This window comes from Theropithecus gelada, chromosome 6 (assembly GCF_003255815.1).
Source record: "Theropithecus gelada isolate Dixy chromosome 6, Tgel_1.0, whole genome shotgun sequence".
Lineage (NCBI taxonomy): Eukaryota > Metazoa > Chordata > Mammalia > Primates > Cercopithecidae > Theropithecus > Theropithecus gelada.
The window spans coordinates 133347946-133367184 of NC_037673.1; the positions used below are offsets into that span (position 1 = coordinate 133347946).

The following is a 19239-nucleotide window of genomic DNA, read 5'->3' on the forward strand; positions in this document are numbered from 1 at the left end:
CACCAAGTAGACTGTTAATGTTGATGCATTCATTTGTTTTTGAAGATGGTCACAGATATCAGGAGGTGAGTGAAAGCTGCCTTGAGCCTCCAATCTACAAGCCATGGAAACAGCATTACCAAGGTCCCTATTTTAAGGACTGGCCAGAATTTTCATAAAAACTAAGATTTAGTTTTAATGTGTCTCATTGTTTTGCCAGAATGTGATTAGCTTTTTAAAATTAAGCTTGGAGTTATAGAAATAGAGGTCAAATTGGTGAAAAATAAGTATGAAGAAAATATTCTTGTTATATATAATCAAATGGTCTCTAAGTCCTTTAAAAAAAAAAAAAAAAAAAAAAAAGAGGCCGGGCACAGTGGCTCACGCCTGTAATCCCAGCACTTTGGAAGGCTGAGGCGCGTGGATCACGAGGTCAGGAGATGGAGACCATCCTGGCTAACATGGTGAAACCCCATCTCTACTAAAAACACAAAAAATTAGCCGGGCGTGGTGGCGGGCGTCTGTAGTCCCAGCTACTCGGGAGGCTGAGGCAGGAGAATGGCGTGAACCCGGGAGGCAGAGCTTGCAGTGAGCCGAGGTCGTGCCACTGCACTCCAGCCTGGGTGACAGAGCGAGACTCCGTCTCAAAAAAACAAAAAAACAAACAAACAAAAAAAGGAAACAGTGAATAGTAAAACTAAGAATAGTGGAATAAAATAGTAAAAACAACAGGAATGTCAGGAAAAGAGAACTGCCCTCTGATTTGGAGAGCATGTGCTGTCAGTCGTTTAGAGTCTCAAGACCCATGGTTGAAAACCTTTACAAATCATTGGCACCAGGATTACCATTTGAGTTTGTGATATTTAAACTTTTGGGCAGTAGAAACTTGACATTGTAGATTTGTCATCTTGGATCTACATGAATCTTGGATCTATACATTACACTACATAGAGTATAATTCTATTTTATGAAATGTTCAAAAAAGGCAAATCCATAGAGACAGAAAATAGTTTGACAGTTACCTGGGGCTCAGCAAGGGAAAGGGAAAGGACTGTATAGCTGGGCATGAGGTTTCTTTTTGGAGAAATGGAAATATTCTAACATTAGATGTGCTGTGGTTAACAATTCAGTAAATTTCAAAAAGGTCACACCTCAAATGGGTGGACTTTGTACTAAAAAATTATTCCTCAATAATTTATAAATTCAACTTGTGTGAACTGATGAAAAATTCAATGTGTATAAAAGTATTGATCAGATGTCATTGTTTCTATGAAGTTTCTTTTAAAAAATATATCCAGGCAGAATTAATTGGTCAGTTTTCCTTGTTTCTGTTGCTATTTACTATGTTCATTGTTCATTCAACAGATAGTAATTGCTCATCTACCATGTGTTGAACATTGAGGAATAAGAGCAGGATTTTTTTTAACTGTACTAAAATATATGTAACAAAATTTTCTATTTTTATCATTTTAAATGTATGGTTCAATGGGATTAAGTACATTCACATTTTTGTGCAACCATCACTGTTATCTTTCCCCTTATTATTCCAGACTGAAACTCTGTATCCATAAAATACTGACTCCCCATATTCTGTTTTCCCCAACCCCCGGCAACCACTATTCTACTTTCTATCTCTGTGAATTTGACTACTCCAGTTACCTCAGGTAAGTGGAATCATACAGTATTTGTCCTTGGACGTTGGCTTATTTCATTTAGCATAGTATGTTCAAGCTTCATGTATGTTGTAGCCTGTAACAGAATTTCCTTTTGAAGGCTGAAAAATATTTCATTGTATATATTGACCACATTTTCTTTATCCATTCATCCATTAATGAACATTTGGGTTACCATTTCTTCGCTACTGTGCAAAATATTGCTATGAATATTGGTGTACAAGTATCTGTTCAAGCCTGTTTCCAATTTTCTGGATAAATAAGTAGGAGGGAAATTACTCGATCATATTGGGATTTTATATTTACATTTTTGAGGAACTGCCGTTCTGTCTTCTGCAATGGCTGTCCTATTTTACATTCCTACCAGCAATCCACAAGGTTCCCAGTTTCTCCACATCCTTGTTATTTATTTATTTGGAAATAGCCATCCTAAATGGTGTAAAGTGGTTGGATTTGTATTTCCCTAACGATTGGTGATGTTGAGCATTTTGTGTGTGTGCTTAATGATCATTCATACATATTCTTTGGAAAAATGTCTATTCAAGTAAGTCTTTTGCCCATTTTAAAAATCAGGTTGTTTTTTGCTGAGTTATAAGAGTTTTAAAAATATAGTATCAATATTAATCCCTTATAGATATAGTATTTGCATATATTTTTCCACTTCTATGATTTGCGTTTTCATTCTGTTCATAGTTTCTTTTGTACAAAAGGGTTTAATTTTCATTAAGTTCAATTTATCGATTTTTTCTTTTGTTGCCTGTGCTTTTGGTGTCAAAAAGAAACCACTGCCAAATCCAATGTCTTCAAGTTTTTTTTTTCTCCTAAGAGTTTTATAGTTTTAGCTCTTACATTTAGGTCTTTGATCCTTCTTGGAGTTGATTTGTATATATGGTATAAGGTAAGGGTCCAATTTCATTATTTTGCAAAGGATATCCAGTTTTTCCAGCACAATTAGTTTAAAAGACTATTCTTTCCTCATTGCATGGAAAGTGGAACCCTCACTGAAAATCATTTGACCGTATATATGAGAGTTCATTTCTTGGCTCTTTATTCCATTTATCTATATGTCTGTCTTTATGCCATTACCACCCTTTTGATTATCACAGTTTTGTAGTAGGTTTTGAAATCAGGAAGTGTAAGGTCTTCAACTTTGTTCTTCTTTTCCAAGATAGTTATGGCTATCCAGGGCCTCTTGAGATTCCATGTGAATTTTGGGATGGGTTTTTCTATTTCTGCCAAAAAAAAAAAAAAAAAAAAAAAAAATCATTGGAATATTTATAGGGATTTGTTTTGAACCTGTAAATCACTTTCAGAAACATCTTAATACTGTGAAGTCTTCTATGAACACTGGATGTTTTTCCATTATCTATGTCTTTAATTACTTTCAGCAATATTTTATAGTTTTCATTGTACACGTCTTTTGCTACCTTTATTAAGTTTCTTCCTAAATATTTTACTTTTTTTGTTGCTATAGTAAAAGGAATTGTTTTCTTAATTCCATTTTTGGAGTTTCGTTGTTCTTTAGAAATACAGCTGATTTTTGTCTGTCAATTTTGTGTCCTGAAACTTTGCTGAATTCATTTATTCTAAGTTTTTCTGTGTGTGAAATATTTAGGCTTTTATATATGTGAGATTATGTCATCTGCAAACAGAGTTAATTTTACTTTTTCCTTTCTAATTTGGATGATTTTATTTTTCTTGCCTGATTACTCTGTCTAGAACTTCAAATACTATATTGAATAAGAGTAGTGAAAGCAGAAACCTTGTCTTGTTTTTATGATCACAAACGAGAAGCTTTCAGTCTTTTACTATTGAGTATGATGTTAGCTAAATGCTTTTCACATATAGGCTTTATTAAATAGTTTTCTTCTATTTCTAGGGTATTTTTATCATGAAAAGGTGTTGAATTTGTCAAATCAGTTGAGATAATCATGTGTTATTGTTTATTCTTCACTGCTAATGCCAGGTATGGTATTACCATTGAGCTTTGTATGTTGAACAACCTGACATTCCAGGAGTAGATTCCACTTTGGCATGGTTAATAATTTTTTAAATATACTGCTGAATTTAGCTGGCTAGTATTGAAGATTTTTACAAGAATATTATTGATACTGGTCTGTAGTTTTCTTGTAGCATCTTTGGCTTTGGTTTCAAGGTAATATTGGCCTTATAAAATTACTTAGGAAGTATTCTGTGAAGAATTTGAGAAGGACTGGTGTTATTTCTTCTTTAATTGTTTGAATTCACTAGTGAAGCTTTCTGGTCCATAGTTTGTTTGTTGGAAAGTTTTTGACTACTGATTGTGTCTCCTTATTAGTTACGAGTCTCTTTTGATTTTCTATTTCTTCATGAGTCAGTCTTGGTAGGTTGTGCATTTCTAGAAGTTTTTTTCATTTTATCTATTTACCTAGACTATCCAACTTGTTGGCATACAGTTTTTCATAACATTCTCTTATAATCCTTCTTATTAATATATAATCAGTAGAGGACCTCCCACTTTCTGTTTTGAGTAATGTAAATCGTCTCTTTTTTCTTAGTCAATTAATTAAAACTTTGTCAATTTTGTTCATTTTTTCAAAAAATAAACTTTTGGTTTTGCTTTTTTTCTGTATTATTTCTCTATTCTCTATTTTATTTGTCTCTACCTTAATCTATGTAATTTTCTTCCTTTTGTTAGCTTTGGCTCTATTTTATCCTTCTTTTCCTAGTTCCTTATGGTTTAAAGTTAGGTTGTTGATTTGAGATTGTTCTTCCTTTTCAATGTAAACATTCAGAGCTATAAGTTTCTCTTTCCTGGTACTGGTATTGCTGCACCCCACAAGTGTTGGTTTATTTATTTTCATTTTATTTGTCTCAAGATATTCCCTAGTTTCCTTTGTGATTTCTTTTTTCACCTACTGGTTGTTTAGGAGTGTGTTATTTAATTTTCCCACATTTGTAAGTTTCCTCATCCAAGTACCAACTAGGCCCAGCCCTGTTTAGCTTTGGAGATCAGATGAGATTGGGTGTGTTCAGGGTGGTATGGCTATAGGTTCACACATTTGTACATTTTCTAGTTTTCCTTTTGTTATTGGTTTCTAGTTTCATTCAACTGTGTTTAGAAAAAAATACTTTGTGTGATTTCTGTCTTTTTAAATACATACAACTTAACGTCTTAAGAAGACTTGTTTCATGGCATAATATGTGGTCTATCTTAGAAAATGTTTCATATACATTTGGGAAAAATGCATATTCTACTATTGTTGAGAGAAGTGTTCTGTGTATGTCTATTAGGTCCAATTGGTTTATAGTGTTGTTCAAGTCCTCTATTTCCTCACTGATCTTCTGTCTAGAAGTGGGGTTGAAGTCTCCAACTATTATTGTAGAGCTATTTCTCCAAGTCTGTTTGCTGTGTGTGTTTTGGAACTGTGATTTAGGGTGTATACATGTCTATAATTGTTATGTTGTCTTGGTGAATTGACCTTTTGACATTAGACAATGTCCTTCCTGGTCTCTTGTAATCATTTTTAATGTCAACTTCATTTTGTATAATAATATATCCATCCCTGTTCTCTTTTGGTTAATAATAATATTTACAGGAAAAATCTTTTTCTGTTCTTTCATTTTCGACCATTTGTGTCCTTAGATATAAAGCAGAGCATCTTGTTGAGGGCAAAGAGTTAGATCATATTTTTGTTTATCCATTCTACCAATCTATACCTTTTGACTAAAAAGTTTAGTCTATTTAAAGTAATTATTAATAGGAAAAAACTTACTCTTGCCATCTTGTTGTTTTCTGTGTGTCTTATAGTTTTCCCCCCTCATGTCTCCATTACTGCCTTCCTTCGGAGTGTGTGTGTGTGTGTGTGTGTGTGTGTGTGTGTTTTGGTCAGAGTCTCGCTGTTGCCCAGGCTGGAGTGCAGCGGCAAGACCCCAGTTCACTGCAATATCTGCCCCCTGCGTTCAAGTGATTCTGCTGCCTCAGCCTCCTGAGTAGCTGGCATTACAGGCATATACCACCACGCCCAGCTAATTTTTGTAATTTTAGTAGAAACGGGTTTCACCATGTTGATCAGGCTGGTCTCGAAGTCCTGACCTCAGGGGATCCACCCGTTTCGGCTTCCCAAAGTGCTGGGATTACAGGTGTAAGCCACCACACCGGGTCAGATTTAGCTGATTTATTTTGTAGTCACATGTCTTGATTCCCTTCTCATTTCCATTTGTGTATATTCTATAGATATTTTATTTGTGGTTACTATGAAAATTACATCTTAAAATTATAACAGGCCTGGTGTGGTTGCTCACGCCTGTAATCTCAGCACTTTGGGAGGCCAAGGCAGGCAGATCATGAGGTCAGGAGATCGAGACCATCCTGGCTAACATGGTGAAACCCCATCTCTACTGAAAATACAAAAAATTAGCCGAGCATGGTGGTGGGTGCCTGTAGTCCCAGCTACTAGGGAGGCTGAGGCAGGAGAATGGCATGAACCCAGGAGGCAGAGCTTGCAGTGAGCCAAGATCGCGCCACTGCACTCCAGCCTGGGTGACACAGCGAGACTCTATCTCAAAAATAAATTAAATAAATAATAAATAAATTTATAACAATCTATTTTAAATTGGTAATAACTTTGTTGGGAGCAAGCCCCCCAAAATCTGGCCATAAACTGGCCCCAAAGCTGACCATAAACAAAATCTCTGCAGCAACTGTAACGTGTTCATAATAGCCCTAACGCCCAAGCTTGAAGGTTGTGGGTTTACAGGAATGAGGGCAAGGAATACCTGGCCCGCCCAGGCTGGAAAACCGCTTAAAGGCATTCTTTAGCCACAAATGATAGCAAGAGCAATTTATGCCTTAAGGACATGTTCCTGCTGTAGTTAACTAGCCCAACCTATTCCTTTAATTCGGCCCACCAATTTGTTTCCCATAAGGGATACTTTTAGTTAATTTAATATCTATAGAAACAATGCTAATGACTGGTTTGCTGTTAATAAATATGTAGGTAAATCTCTGTTCAGGGCTCTCAGCTCTGAAGGCTGTGAGACCCCTGATTTCCCACTTCACACCTCTATATTTCTGTGTGTGTGTCTTTAATTCCTCTAGTGTTGCTGGGCTAGGGTGTCCCTGACAGAGCTGGTCTCGGCAAACTTCAACTGTATACAAAAATTCTACTCCTTTACAGCTCCACCCCCCTCAACTTTGTTATTGTTACAAATTACATCTTTATATATTGTGTACACATTAACCTAGATTTATAATTATTTTTTATTTGCATTTTAAATCCCATAGAACTTGAAAACTATTATGAACCAAAATTACAATAATATTGGTTTTTATATTTGACTATATATTTACCTTTACCTTTAAGGAAATTATATCTTTGTATGGCTCTGAGTTACTGTTCAGCATCCTTTCATTTCAACTTGAAGGACTCCATTTAGCATTTTTTTATAGGGCAGGTCTAGTGGTACAGAAATCCATTAGCTTTGGAATTTACCTAGGAATGTATTAATTTCTCCCTCATTTTTGAAGTACATTTGTATTGGGTAGAGAATTCTTGGTAGACAAATTTTTTTTTCTTTCAGCACTTCAAATATTTCATTCCTTTCTGGTCTCCAAGGTTTCTACTGAAAAATCAGCTTATAATTTACTGAGGATTCTTTGTATTTGATGAATCATTTCTCCCTTGCTACTTTCAAGATTCTCTCTTTGGATTTGGCTTTCAACAGTTTAATTATAATGTATTTTGGTGTGGATCTCTTTGGGTTTATCTCACTTAAAGTTCACTGAGCTGTTTGGATTTGTAATGTTAGGTGTCTCCTCAAACTTGAGACATTTTCAGCTCTAATTTTTCACAAGTAATCCCTGTAAACCTTTATCTCTTCTTCTGGAATCTGCTTTTAATGTGCATATTGGTCCATCTTATGATGTCCCAGAAGTTCCTTAAGTTCTACTTGCTTTTCTTCTTTTTTCTGTTTCTCAGACTTGTTAATTTCAAATGTCAAGTTTTCTGGATTCTTTCCTCTACCTGCTCAAATATACTGTTAAACTCTCTTAGTGAATTCATAAATTCAGTTACTGTATTTTTCAGCTGCAGAATGTCTAATACTTGCTGGGTTTTTTTGGGTTTTTTTGGGTTTTTTTTTTTTTTTTTTTTTTTTTGAGATGGAATCTCACTCTTGTTGCCTAGGCTGGAGTGCAGTTGTTCAATCTTGGCTCACTGCAACCTCTGCCTCCCAGATTCAAGCAATTCTCCTGCCTCAGCCTCCCGAGTAGCTGGGATTACAAGAGTGCACTACCACACTCACTAATTTTATATTATTAGTAGAGATGGGGTTTCACCATGTTGGCCAGGCTGGTCTCAAACTCCTGACCTCAAGTTATCCACCCACCTTGGCCTCCCAATATACTGGGATTACAGGCATGAGCCACCACACCCGGCCTACTTCCTTTTTATAATTTATGTCTCTTTGTTCATATTTTTATTTTATTCATATATCATTTTTCTTATCTCCTTGAGTTTTTGGTCCATGTTTTCCTCTAGCTTTTTTTTTTTCTTTGAGAAAAGGTCTCATTGTCACCCAGGCTGCAGAGCAGTGGTGATCAGGGCTCACTGCAGTCTCAAACTCCTGAGCTCAAGCAGTCCTCCCACCTCAGCCTCCCAAGTAGCTGGGAGTATAGGCATGTGCCTCCATGCCTGGCTCCTTTAGCTCTTTAAGCGTATGTGTGTGTGTGTGTATAAGTATGTGTGTATATATAAATGTGTGTGTGTGTGTGTGTATGTGTGTGTGTATGTATATATATATATATATATATAAAATAGTTGTTTTAAAGTCTTTGTCTAGTAGGTCCTATGCTTCTTCAGGGAAAATTTTTGCCACCTTGCTTTTTTCCTTTGAATGGGCTATGTTTTTCTGTTGCATTGTATACCTTGCAATTTTTTGTTACAAATTGAGCATTTGAAAAAACATCCATCTCTTTCAGTCTTTTCAGACTTTCACTGTTCCAGGGCAGTCCTTTGCTAATTAACTAGGCAAGTCTGAGTTTCAGGATCAGCCCATGGTGAGATCTTAAAGTGTTCTCATGCATTGGGCCTGAGTATATATCTTGCTTGGGCCTGTGTGTGCCTTTTTATTTTTCCACGTGCATGGCTGCTTTACAGAGAATTTTAACCCAGCTTCTCTTCAGAGCCTTAGATGACATATTATATGCCTCTACCAAAACCTCTTGCCCCAGGCATCTGCAGGCCTGTAGTCCTCCTGGAGCTTTGATGGATAGTGTCCATTGCTTTTCTCAACCTGAGATTCAAGTTAGGTGAAACACAGACTAGCCCTTTAGGAAGCCTCCAGACAAGTTAAAACTTTGCAAATAACATGTTCTCTGTTCCCTCTGGTTCAGTAACTGAGCTGCCACCTCCTCCAGACCAAGGACCTCCTTTGAACCAGAGAAAACAGAGAAGACCTACTATTATGAATGTGACCTTCTCTTGATCAAGTGTTGACTTTGTTGCTGTAGACCTTTAACATATTTTACAGAGCTCCTTTAAGGTTATTTTAACCAGTTTTGATTTGGTTTTTGTTTGTTTTTTTGGTGTTTCTGTGGGGAGAATGAAGGCTTGGAACGTCCATAGTCAACCATTTTGCAACATATCTTGCTTTCAAAGGACTCATGTTTGATGAGAGAATTGAACATGGGAAGTGGCCAAGTGCTATATTGACAGACACACATAGGGTGCTAGAAAAAGAAGGAATCCCTGGTTTGGGGAGTAATCTAGAAGGATTTATAGAGGAGGAATAATGCCAGTAAATAAACCAGCAGGAGCACTGGCAGAAGCTTGAGAAGAGTGGAGATACTTGGGAAAAAGCACTTGAGAAGTGAGGAATATAAATATAAGGGAATGAAGAAGTGCAAAGGATCAATTACAAAAGAGGCTGTTTGCCAAGGCAGTTAGTTCAGATTTGGGCCTGAAGATGACAGGAAACCTTGAAATTAAGTAGGCAATGATATGATCAGATTTGCCTTTGAGAATAAATGACTCCAGCAGCAGTCGCATGTGGGATAGATTAGAGTTAGGCAAGGATGAAGCAGGGTCACTAGTTAAGAAACTCCTTGGACTGTTAAGACAAATGACAATGGTCAGAACCATGGCAATGGTGGTAGGATAGAGAGGAATAGATATTTAGAGGAATCAACAGAATTTAGTGACTTGTTACAGGTTGAGACTGGGAGATAATGGCATAGTGGTACCATTTCTGAAGCTAAGGGCTGTTGGAACAGCCAGTTTAAAGAGGAACCTGATGACTTATTTTTATATCATTAATTTTTAAATCCCACAAGACGTTATGGTGTATTGCTTCATAATCTTTTTAAAAAGTGAAACTTAGAGATGAGGTTGATGTCCTCATTGGCCACCTGCCCCAATCCCAGTTCTTCCCTCACAGGTTACCACTCCTAACAGGTTGATGTGTATCTTTTCAGGACTTGTTCTGTAAATTTCCACACCTACACTAAGAAAATGGAGAGTATCAGTTTTTAGATATCTAACTTACATATTTTATACTTTATATGTCATCTGATTTTTCCCCATACAACCAATATTTTATAGGTTTTTCCAAGTCAGTGTATAGAAGTTACTTTATTCTTTTTAATTGCTACATAGTATTCCACAGTTTTGACTCACCCAATGTCACCACTGATTAGTATTTAGCTTTTTCCAAGTTTCCTGTTCTAACAAATGGATATACTTTTACATATAACTTTATAAATTAGTATAATTTTTGTTTTTCCAGAAGTAGTTATGGAGAAGTGGACTTACTAAGTCCTAGGGTGTACATTCTTATTTTTGGAGCTGTTGCCAAATTACCCTCCACATGGCTCCTCTGACTGTACAGCATACGAGAGGGCTCCTTACCCTGCACACTCATCAATACTTGATGTGATCAAGATTCTTTTCTGGGTGATAATATATCACTGCTTTAATTTGTATTTCTCTGATCATGGATAAGATCAGATATAGTTTCACTGCCATTAGTGTCTTCTATAAATTGCTTGTTTTTATCTTTTGCCCATTAGTCTGTTGGGTTGTATTTTTCTTATGAAGTTGTAAAATATATACATATATTAGACCTTAATCTTCCATCTCTTTTATGTCACCTATATCTTTTTTAGTCTCTTGTTTAAGTTTATGTTACTAATTTTGATGGAGGCAAATTTTTCCATCTTCTCCATTTGGCTCATGTGTGCTAGGACTTAAGAAAAGCCTTGCTGACTCCTATTGTCATAAGTATACTTCTTATATATTTCATTCTGTCATTTGGATTTTTTAAAAATTTGCAATTGAGGTGTCAGTGAAAAATTCAAGTAGAATTATCTAAATGGCAGGTGATTGTTTCAGAATGGAGCAGAAATCAAAACTTACACTTGAGATACAGATTGGGGGCATCTCAGAATGGAAATGTTTAAAACCGTAGACATAGATAAGATTGTCCAGAGAAAGCATGTAAAGGTAGAAGTGGGACAGGGATGCAGATCTGAGGTACACCCATACTAACAAATGGTTGAACAAAAGAATATACAGGAAACCTAAAAGGAATGTCTACAGAGGCAGGAGGAAAGCCAGGGAATGATGAATAAAAAGAACCAAGAAAGGCAAGTTTAACAAGGGTTGAGTAGCTACTGCCCTCAACATCGACCCATTTTGATCATGACAATGTCAATCCTTTTTTTTTTTTTTAAGACAGGATCTCACTCTGTCACCCAGGCTGGAATGCAGTGGTGCGATTATGGCTCAGTGCAGCCTTGACCTCCCAGGCTCAAGTGATCCTTCCACCCCAGCTTCTGAAGTAGCTGGGACTAGAGGCACATGCCATTGTGCCCAGCTAGTTTTGTTTTGTTTTGTTTTTGTTTTTTTTTGTTTGTTTGTTGTTTTGAGATGGAATTTCACTCTGTTGCCCAGAGTGGAGTTCAGTGGTGTGATCCTGGCTCACTGCAACCTCTGCCCCCTGGATTCAAGCAATTCTTCTACCTCAGCCTCCCATGTAGCCAGGATTACAGGCGCCCACCACCATGCCCAATGGATTTTTGTGTTTTTAGTGGAGATGGGATTTCACCATGTTGCCCAGGCTGGTCTCAAACTCCTGAGCTTAAGACATCTGCCCTCCCCAGCCTCCCAACGTGCTGGAGTTACAGGTGTGAGCCACCACATCCAGCCTCAACCTATTTTTCTAAAAGAATTATTGACTGGGCGTGGTAGCTCACGCCTATAATCCCAGCACTTTGGGAGGCCAAGGCAGGCGGATCACAAGGTCAAGAGATCAAGACTATCCTGGCCAACATGGTGAAACCCCGTCTCTACTAAAAATACAAAAATTAGCCAGGTGCGGTGGCACATGCCTGTAATCCCAACTACTGGGAGGCTGAGGCAGGAGAATCGCTTGAACCTGGGAGGCAGAAGTTGCAGTGAGCCGGGATTGTGCCACTGCACTCCAGCCTGGTGACAGAGCAAGACTCCATCTCAAAAAAATAAAAAAATAAAAATTATTTACACTTGTCTTGTTCAAGGTGGTAATAACTTTTTCAAGCGGGTACCAGATATTACTCACTTTTATATTCCTAGAACTGAGTATGTTTCCTGCCCATGGTGCCATCCATCCATCCAACAGAGTGAAATCTATAAATCTACCAATTAATCTATAGAGGTTTGTTGAATGAATATTTTTAAACTCTTCCTTTAAGTCAATATATCAAAGCAAATCTTACCACTAAGAACTTTAAGAAACTACTGTGACCTTTATGTTCAGCTCTATAAACAAAGCTTGAAAATTGGCTTCCAATTCTTCTTCTGTTAGTCTTGGCCTTTAACATACTAACATGGCATCCATGAAGGTGCAACTTTAGGAGAAATGTGGGGTTTTACCTGCTGATTTGAGAGGAATTTGAAGTGTGTTCACAAACGCCAACAACTCTTTAATGTACCCTTTAACTACCTCAGAGACTTTACATTGGTCCTTGTTCTCCTGCTGTTATTTTGCGGATTTATGAAGCAACTTTTCTTGAACTGTCAATCTGTAAATTATCTGTAAAATTTAGTCCAGAGGGTAAAGGAATGGAATTATTCATAAGATAGTTTCTACCTCAGCTCATGGAGAAATTACTCACTCAGGGTATAATTAAGTCATAGACACATTGGCCCAAAAGTGGATAGAAGGGAAACGGAAATAATTCCTGTTCCAGTTTGGGTGCTTTCTGATGTTTGACAAATATGTGGTGTATTCACAAAGAGAGGAGACCCTAGGGTCCCCATAAAGGGAAGAGAGGTAAGTTGTGTTGTTTTTTGTTTGTTTTTCAGAGAACTGGAGAATAACTGGCTGGGGAGGGAAGGGATAAGCAGAGTTTAAAAACTTTAAGGTTGTAAACAGGATGACAAGAGTGAAATCTGATAGGCAAGGAGTAAAGCTGGAGCCTGAGAGAGGCAAAGGCAGCCAAAAGAAGGGCTCAGGTGAGTGGTTGTAGACCAGTGGTCTCCAACCTTTTTGGCACCAGGGACAGGTTTCATGGAAGACAATTTTTCCATGGACCTAGGGGTGAGGGAGATGGTTTCAGGATGATTCAAGTGCATTACATTTATTGTGTACTTTATTTCTATTATTATTACATTGTAATATATAATGAAATGATTATATAACTCACCATAACATAGAATCAATAGAAGCTCTGAGCTTGTTTTCCTGCAACTAGATAGTCCCATCTGGGGGTGATGGGAGGCAGTGACACATCATCAGGGATTAGATTCTCATGAGGAGCATGCAACCTATATATCTTGCATGCGCAGTGCACAATAGGGTTCTCACTCCTATGAGAATCTAATGCCACTGCTGATCTGACAGGAGGCAGAGCTCAGACAGTAATGCAAGTGATGAAGAGTGGCTGCAAATACAGATGAAGCTTCACTCACTCACCTGCTGCTCACCCCCTGCTATGCAACCAGGTTCCTAAAAGGCCACGGACTGGTATTGGTCTGTGACCCAGGTTTTGGGGACCCATGGTCTAGACTGAGTAGCACAGGGCATGTATGTGCCAAAGGTGCTGCAGGCGCCAGGCTAGACCACCGGCAGGCAGACCTCCCCACCACAATCAGAAGTCCCGACAGAGCCTTATTAGCTATCCCCTGTGTCTGTTCATACTATACTGTAGTGATTGCGTGTGGGACATGACCTGCTAAATGTACATTCCACCCAATGAAATACAAACACTCAAATGTTGCAGACAAAGTAAAATTTATTGAGACAGACAGAAATGCACCTACTCAGGACTACAGTTAAGCATTTATTATTAACCAAAGAGTTGTGTTCACATTCCAGATAAGTCTACATGGAAAAGCATTCAGAATTTACTAGGTTTTTGCTACGTCACTATCTCATCTACAATAGGGACAACAAACTGACACTCAGGATTTGATGGGCTCTCATTACAATGCTATACATTTAACAGGGACAAACATCAGTGACTTTGAGAAAAAGTTATAAAAAGACCAAAACCACCCACTGTAGAACGGGCTCTTGGATGTTACTGTACAGCGTGGTCAAGTAACAAGAAAAAAATGCGAGTGGCATCCTGGGATGAGTGGTGGGGGCAGACCTGAACAGACACATTGTCATTTGCCACTGTGGGTAAGAAAATGGGCATAAAGGAGGAGAAAGAGATACAAAACCTCCAACTCAGTAATAAGGTATTCTCATGCCTAGAATATTGGTAGAAACAAGAATACCTTCATAAGCAAACAACTAAGCAGGGTGGAACAAAATTCTGGGATTTAAGTTGGATACCAAGGAAATTGTATTAAAAGAGTTGTTTATGGAATAAGAATAAAACTGTTCATTAAGAACTTTTCAAAAGTGAATTCGTGAGGATTCAGCTTAATACCTGTATCAAACAAGGGACTAGTTTATCACCATATTATTTTTATAATCAGTATTTTATGTGTACTTGGTCACTGTACAAGTGACTCCTTGTCACTGGTACAAGTGGACTTTTCGGAGGACTATTTCCAAAACGAAGAAAGCAAACATTCTACTTCTAAGCATAAGGTAACTCATAATCTTTAGTACTCATGGAAAATATTAAAGATCTTTTAAAAATCTCATGCTGTCATGTCAAAGTGAGGCATGAAAAGTATTACTAATGTGGCTCCATTGATTTGGGGGTTCCAGTCTGATGAGGGCTTTTTATTTAATATTTTGATGAATCAAAATATCTTCTTAGAATGTCTCTGAAAATGGCATCTCATTGCCTTACTGGGAATTGTCTATTGAGCACTCTTCTCCATCATTAAGTTAATGCTAAGGATCTTTAAGTGTCATCTTAATTTGATACTTGTCATAAGATAATTAGGCACTAAATTAAAATCAGTGGTTCACCCTGTTCCTAGAAGTTTTTCTAAGTGAAATCAATTTTTCAATTTTAATCTGTTCTCTTGTACATTTTCCTAAGCTCAAAGCAGATAGTAACAATGATTTTCTTTGGTGATCTAAACTGAGATTTTATAATGTCTTGATTTTTAATATACTTTATAGTAATGTTATTACAATTAAGCACCTGTTTTCTAAATTATCTCAGTTTTGTTCAAGAGAGAAAAGAATATTGAAACAAAGGTGATGGAGTTGAGATCCCAATACAGAGTTTGCCTATGGTCTGTCTTCCTATGGGGAAAGTAAGTACAAAACCTCAGGGTTATTTACAAAGCCAACAGACTTTGCTATATCAAGTAGTTCATTTCCTATCTAAGACCAACTGTAGGTATGATGCCACTTTATTCAGCCAATGCAAGGATTGGAACATGCTAATTTAAGGTGAGTTGGTACATCCAAATGGTCAATCGGGGATGGTGAATTGGTCAGCTGCCACTGTGATCATGGTTTGGTTGAACATATTTCTGCTTGAGTTTATGTGGCTTTTGTGTGGACAGGCTGAAGTTGATGGGGAAGGCAAGAGATAGACATGTGGGCCAGAAAGGCTTGCTTGCATGGTTGATTCTGATGAGGGCATCCTGGTAGATGAAAACCAGATGGGGCAGGAGCTTACAGACTGGTACTGAAGGAAATGGGGGAACTTCAGAGACTACTGTTTGGTACTGGTATCTGGGCCAGCTTGATAGGGAGAGAAATCCTAAGGAATGTAGGGATGATGACCCTACCAAATTTGGAGGAGTGAGTTTAGTTAAAACAAACAGTATGGTGAAGAACTTTCTTCATTAGTATCTTGTCATTTGTGGGGAGTGAGAGGGGGACAGAATTTGCTCTTAAAAACCCAGGGTTTGCTTCCATGTGCTATTATGACGTTCTTTGTAGGCCTCCATTTGGGATTGAGTGGTTAAAAAAAAAAATCTGTACAGCTTTTGTGCCCTTATCATGATTTGTCAGTAGAAAGGGAGTAAAAGCAAAACATTGAGTTCAGAATTAGAAATGTTCTTCTCTTAAGGAACACCATAGTACTCTCTTCTCAGAGAACAGGGGATATGTGTGCACGCCTTAGAAAAAGCCCTTGAGTAGGTAAGGAAGGAAGGAACCTATGGCATACAGGATTGCTGCAGCCAAGGGGGCTTCAAGCAGAAATGAAAGAGATGGCTTGTGAAGCTGCCCGTGTCGTGTGGGAGTCGCATGGCTTCTGCGAGAAAAGTGATTTAGGCAAACGGAGGTTTTTGCTCAATCAGAGGCTTTCAGTAACTCTGCTGATGCACAGAGAAGAGACCTCCTCAGCCTGCAGGCTACAAGAGCCAACTGTTAGTGCAAAAAAGGACTTTGATACAAATTTCTTATTCTAGAAATTTTGTTCCAGGTCTGGATAAGCTGACAAATTTATCATTGTTTTTCAAGTGAGTTTTTAAGATACCCAAACACTTTTTCTGAGAGGTATGTGTGCAGGGCACACACACAGTCTTTATGCATGTACAGAGAAGTATCCAGACACCAATTTTTAATAAAATGAATTCCCCAAAGGGAGTCTTGACTGAATTAAGGCTGTTGTTTATAGGAAGCCGGATATAATGATGTGAAAAAAACTAATTTTTAATAATAAACACTGGGAGTAATGGGGGCAGGGGGAAAAGGTACAGTGTGGTGTGTTTTTTGTTTTTCACGACATCTACAGGACACAAGAAAAGCACTTAGACACTGTAAGGCTGGGAACCATGCTGTAATAACCACCAGTGTGGGTAATCAAAAAGGGACTTTGACGTTTAAGAGGGTGGGGGCTCCCTGCACTGTCAGAATTCCACATAAATCACATGCTTGTTGGAAAAATCTCACAGGAAGGAAGGAGGCTCTAATTAAGTCAGCCATTTCCCTATCCAAAAAATAAACAACAACAAAACACAACACCCTTTCTCCCATACAAACATATGCAAAATCAGAATCCTCTGGGAACAAGCAGTTGTCTTCCAAACCTTAGGTCGGGTATAGAGAGCAACAATGGAGAAGAGACCTTGGTGCCTTGGAGTCTTAGATACAAATGCAGGAATAGGAAGTGACTTGCAATTTTGTGCAAAACTTGTGTCCTCTTTCTTGTGGGCACTACCATATGTACCCGACCTCATCCTCTTTGTCGTCGTCCTCGTCCTCATCATCCTCTGTCACGGCTCGGGTGTGCACCCTCAGCTTCCCCTCTTTGTCCTTTGGTCCCAGCTCCCGTTCATCCTCTAGGTCATCCAGCAGGACCACGGAGCCACCACTGCCAAAATCCCCTGAGGTTTCCTGCTCCTCTTCTGAAAGATTGAAAAAAAGAGTTCAGGTTAGTTTCCACTTATACCTCATGACCCACGTCAGGGGTTCCTTTGCATGTAACTTAATTGTAGGGTAAAACCAAGCAGTTTACTTTCTGAAAACAGGAACATCCCTGCCCCACTGAGGTGAGTCTTCAGGGCACAGATTACAAACTGTGTTCTCATAAGAGCCCTAGAATTCTTGAGATGCTCCTACCTTCCCAGGATGTTTACAACCCTAAATGAGAAGTGAAGGCAGCCTAAGTTGCTCTTTGCCTACAGCAGTTGTCTAACTCTCTTCTCTGTTCATAGTGAGTTCCTGTCACTTGCCAAGCTAGCTACATGTGAGCTCATGTGATTTCAGGGTTACTATGCCTCTATTATAAACTTAATGTAGACTGGAGTTACCTCTCGACATTCTTCTGCAGAGATCCTTACACAGTGAGGACCCAGAGGCCACCCAGGTCGTTGTGGGGCTGATGCAGGAGGCCTTACTCACCACAGCTCACAGCACCCTGTTTCCTGGAGCCAGCCAACTCATTCCCATATTTGTCCACACACCAGCATTGCCCCGTGCTGCCGTGGCACTGTGTGGCTTTGTAATAGCCCTCCTCGTTACACCGAGGTATGAAGGCCCCTGGGGGAACAAAAGGTGCAACTTTAATCAGAGACATGCAGAGATACTCGGGGTTAATGCCCCTCAACACAGGGAAGAGGGCTCATATGTCAGAATATCTGCTGCAGGGCCAGCAGCAGAGGATGGGGATGGTTGGCTATTAGTCAAATTACAGGGCCCTTAACCTTTAGAGGCCCAAATGCAATGAGCTCTAAGGATGTCAGTGTTTAAATGGGAACGATAATAGCTCTCATGTATTGAACACTTCTATTCTGGGCACTGACCTAAACCAAGCTTACATATGTATGTGTATATATGCTTACATACGTATGTTTGCAGAATCTCTTATTCCCACAACTCTAAGAGATACGTACCATCATTACTTTTTAATATGAAACTGATGTCTAGGAAAATTAATCTTCCCAAGGCATCCACTAGTAACTGTCAAGTCCAGCATTACCAATACTTTGCCCAACCACATAAAGTGACTGTGAAATTGTTACAAAACTTTTTATATGCATTAACTACTGCACTTGGTGCTGACTAGTAACAAATGTTCCATGAATAACACCAGTCTGTGGATCACACAGTTCCAAGCTATTCCTTGTCACTGTCTTCTAGCCTCTAAGAAAGAGGTAATAATAGCTAAGTGCTTTACTTGCATTATTTCATCAAGCCATGCCAATATCACCATAAGGTGTTGCTATTACTATCTCGCTGTTTACAGGCAAAAAAAAAAAAAAAAAGTGATAAACTGGAGTTAAACAATTTGCCCAAGGTTAAGCAAAATTCCTTCTTTGATTAGTTCTAATTTTTCCCTTTAAACCTTGAATGGGTACTACTCTTATTAATTATATTTTTAACATGAGAAAATCATGTTTTTTATGCTTTATATACTTTTAACAAGATGGATTGCTAGTGGCACAAATTTACAAGTAGGTTACTAAGTGATTGATATGGTTTGACTGTGTGTCCCCACCCAAGTCTCATGTTGAATTGTAGCTCTCATAATCCCCTCGTGTTGTGTGAGGGACCCTGTGGGAGGTAATTGAATCATGGGGGTGGGTTTTTCCCATGCTGTTCTAATGATAGTCAATAAGTCTCACAAGATCTGATGGTTTTGTAAAGGGCAGTTCCCCTGTACACGCTCTCTTTCCTTCTGCCATGACTGTGAGGCCTCCCCAGCCATGTGGAACTGTGAGTCCATTAAGCCTCTTTTTCTTTATAAATTACCCCAGTC

The 19239-nt window shown here is 38.4% G+C and overlaps 1 protein-coding gene across 2 annotated transcripts in view; it reads right to left on the reverse strand.

Moving 5' to 3' along the window:
* Positions 1–13887: 13887 nt before the first annotated feature.
* SPOCK1 (SPARC (osteonectin), cwcv and kazal like domains proteoglycan 1) overlaps positions 13888–19239 on the reverse strand; it is a 510364-nt gene continuing 505012 nt past the window's right edge. For both annotated transcript variants that reach the window (XM_025388602.1, XM_025388601.1), the window contains 2 exons: positions 17883–18020; positions 13888–17386 (listed from right to left, as the gene is read on the reverse strand). In XM_025388602.1, the coding sequence (XP_025244387.1) occupies positions 17196–17386; positions 17883–18020 (329 nt within the window). In that variant the 3' untranslated portion in view covers positions 13888–17195. The remainder of the gene's footprint in view (positions 17387–17882; positions 18021–19239) is intronic.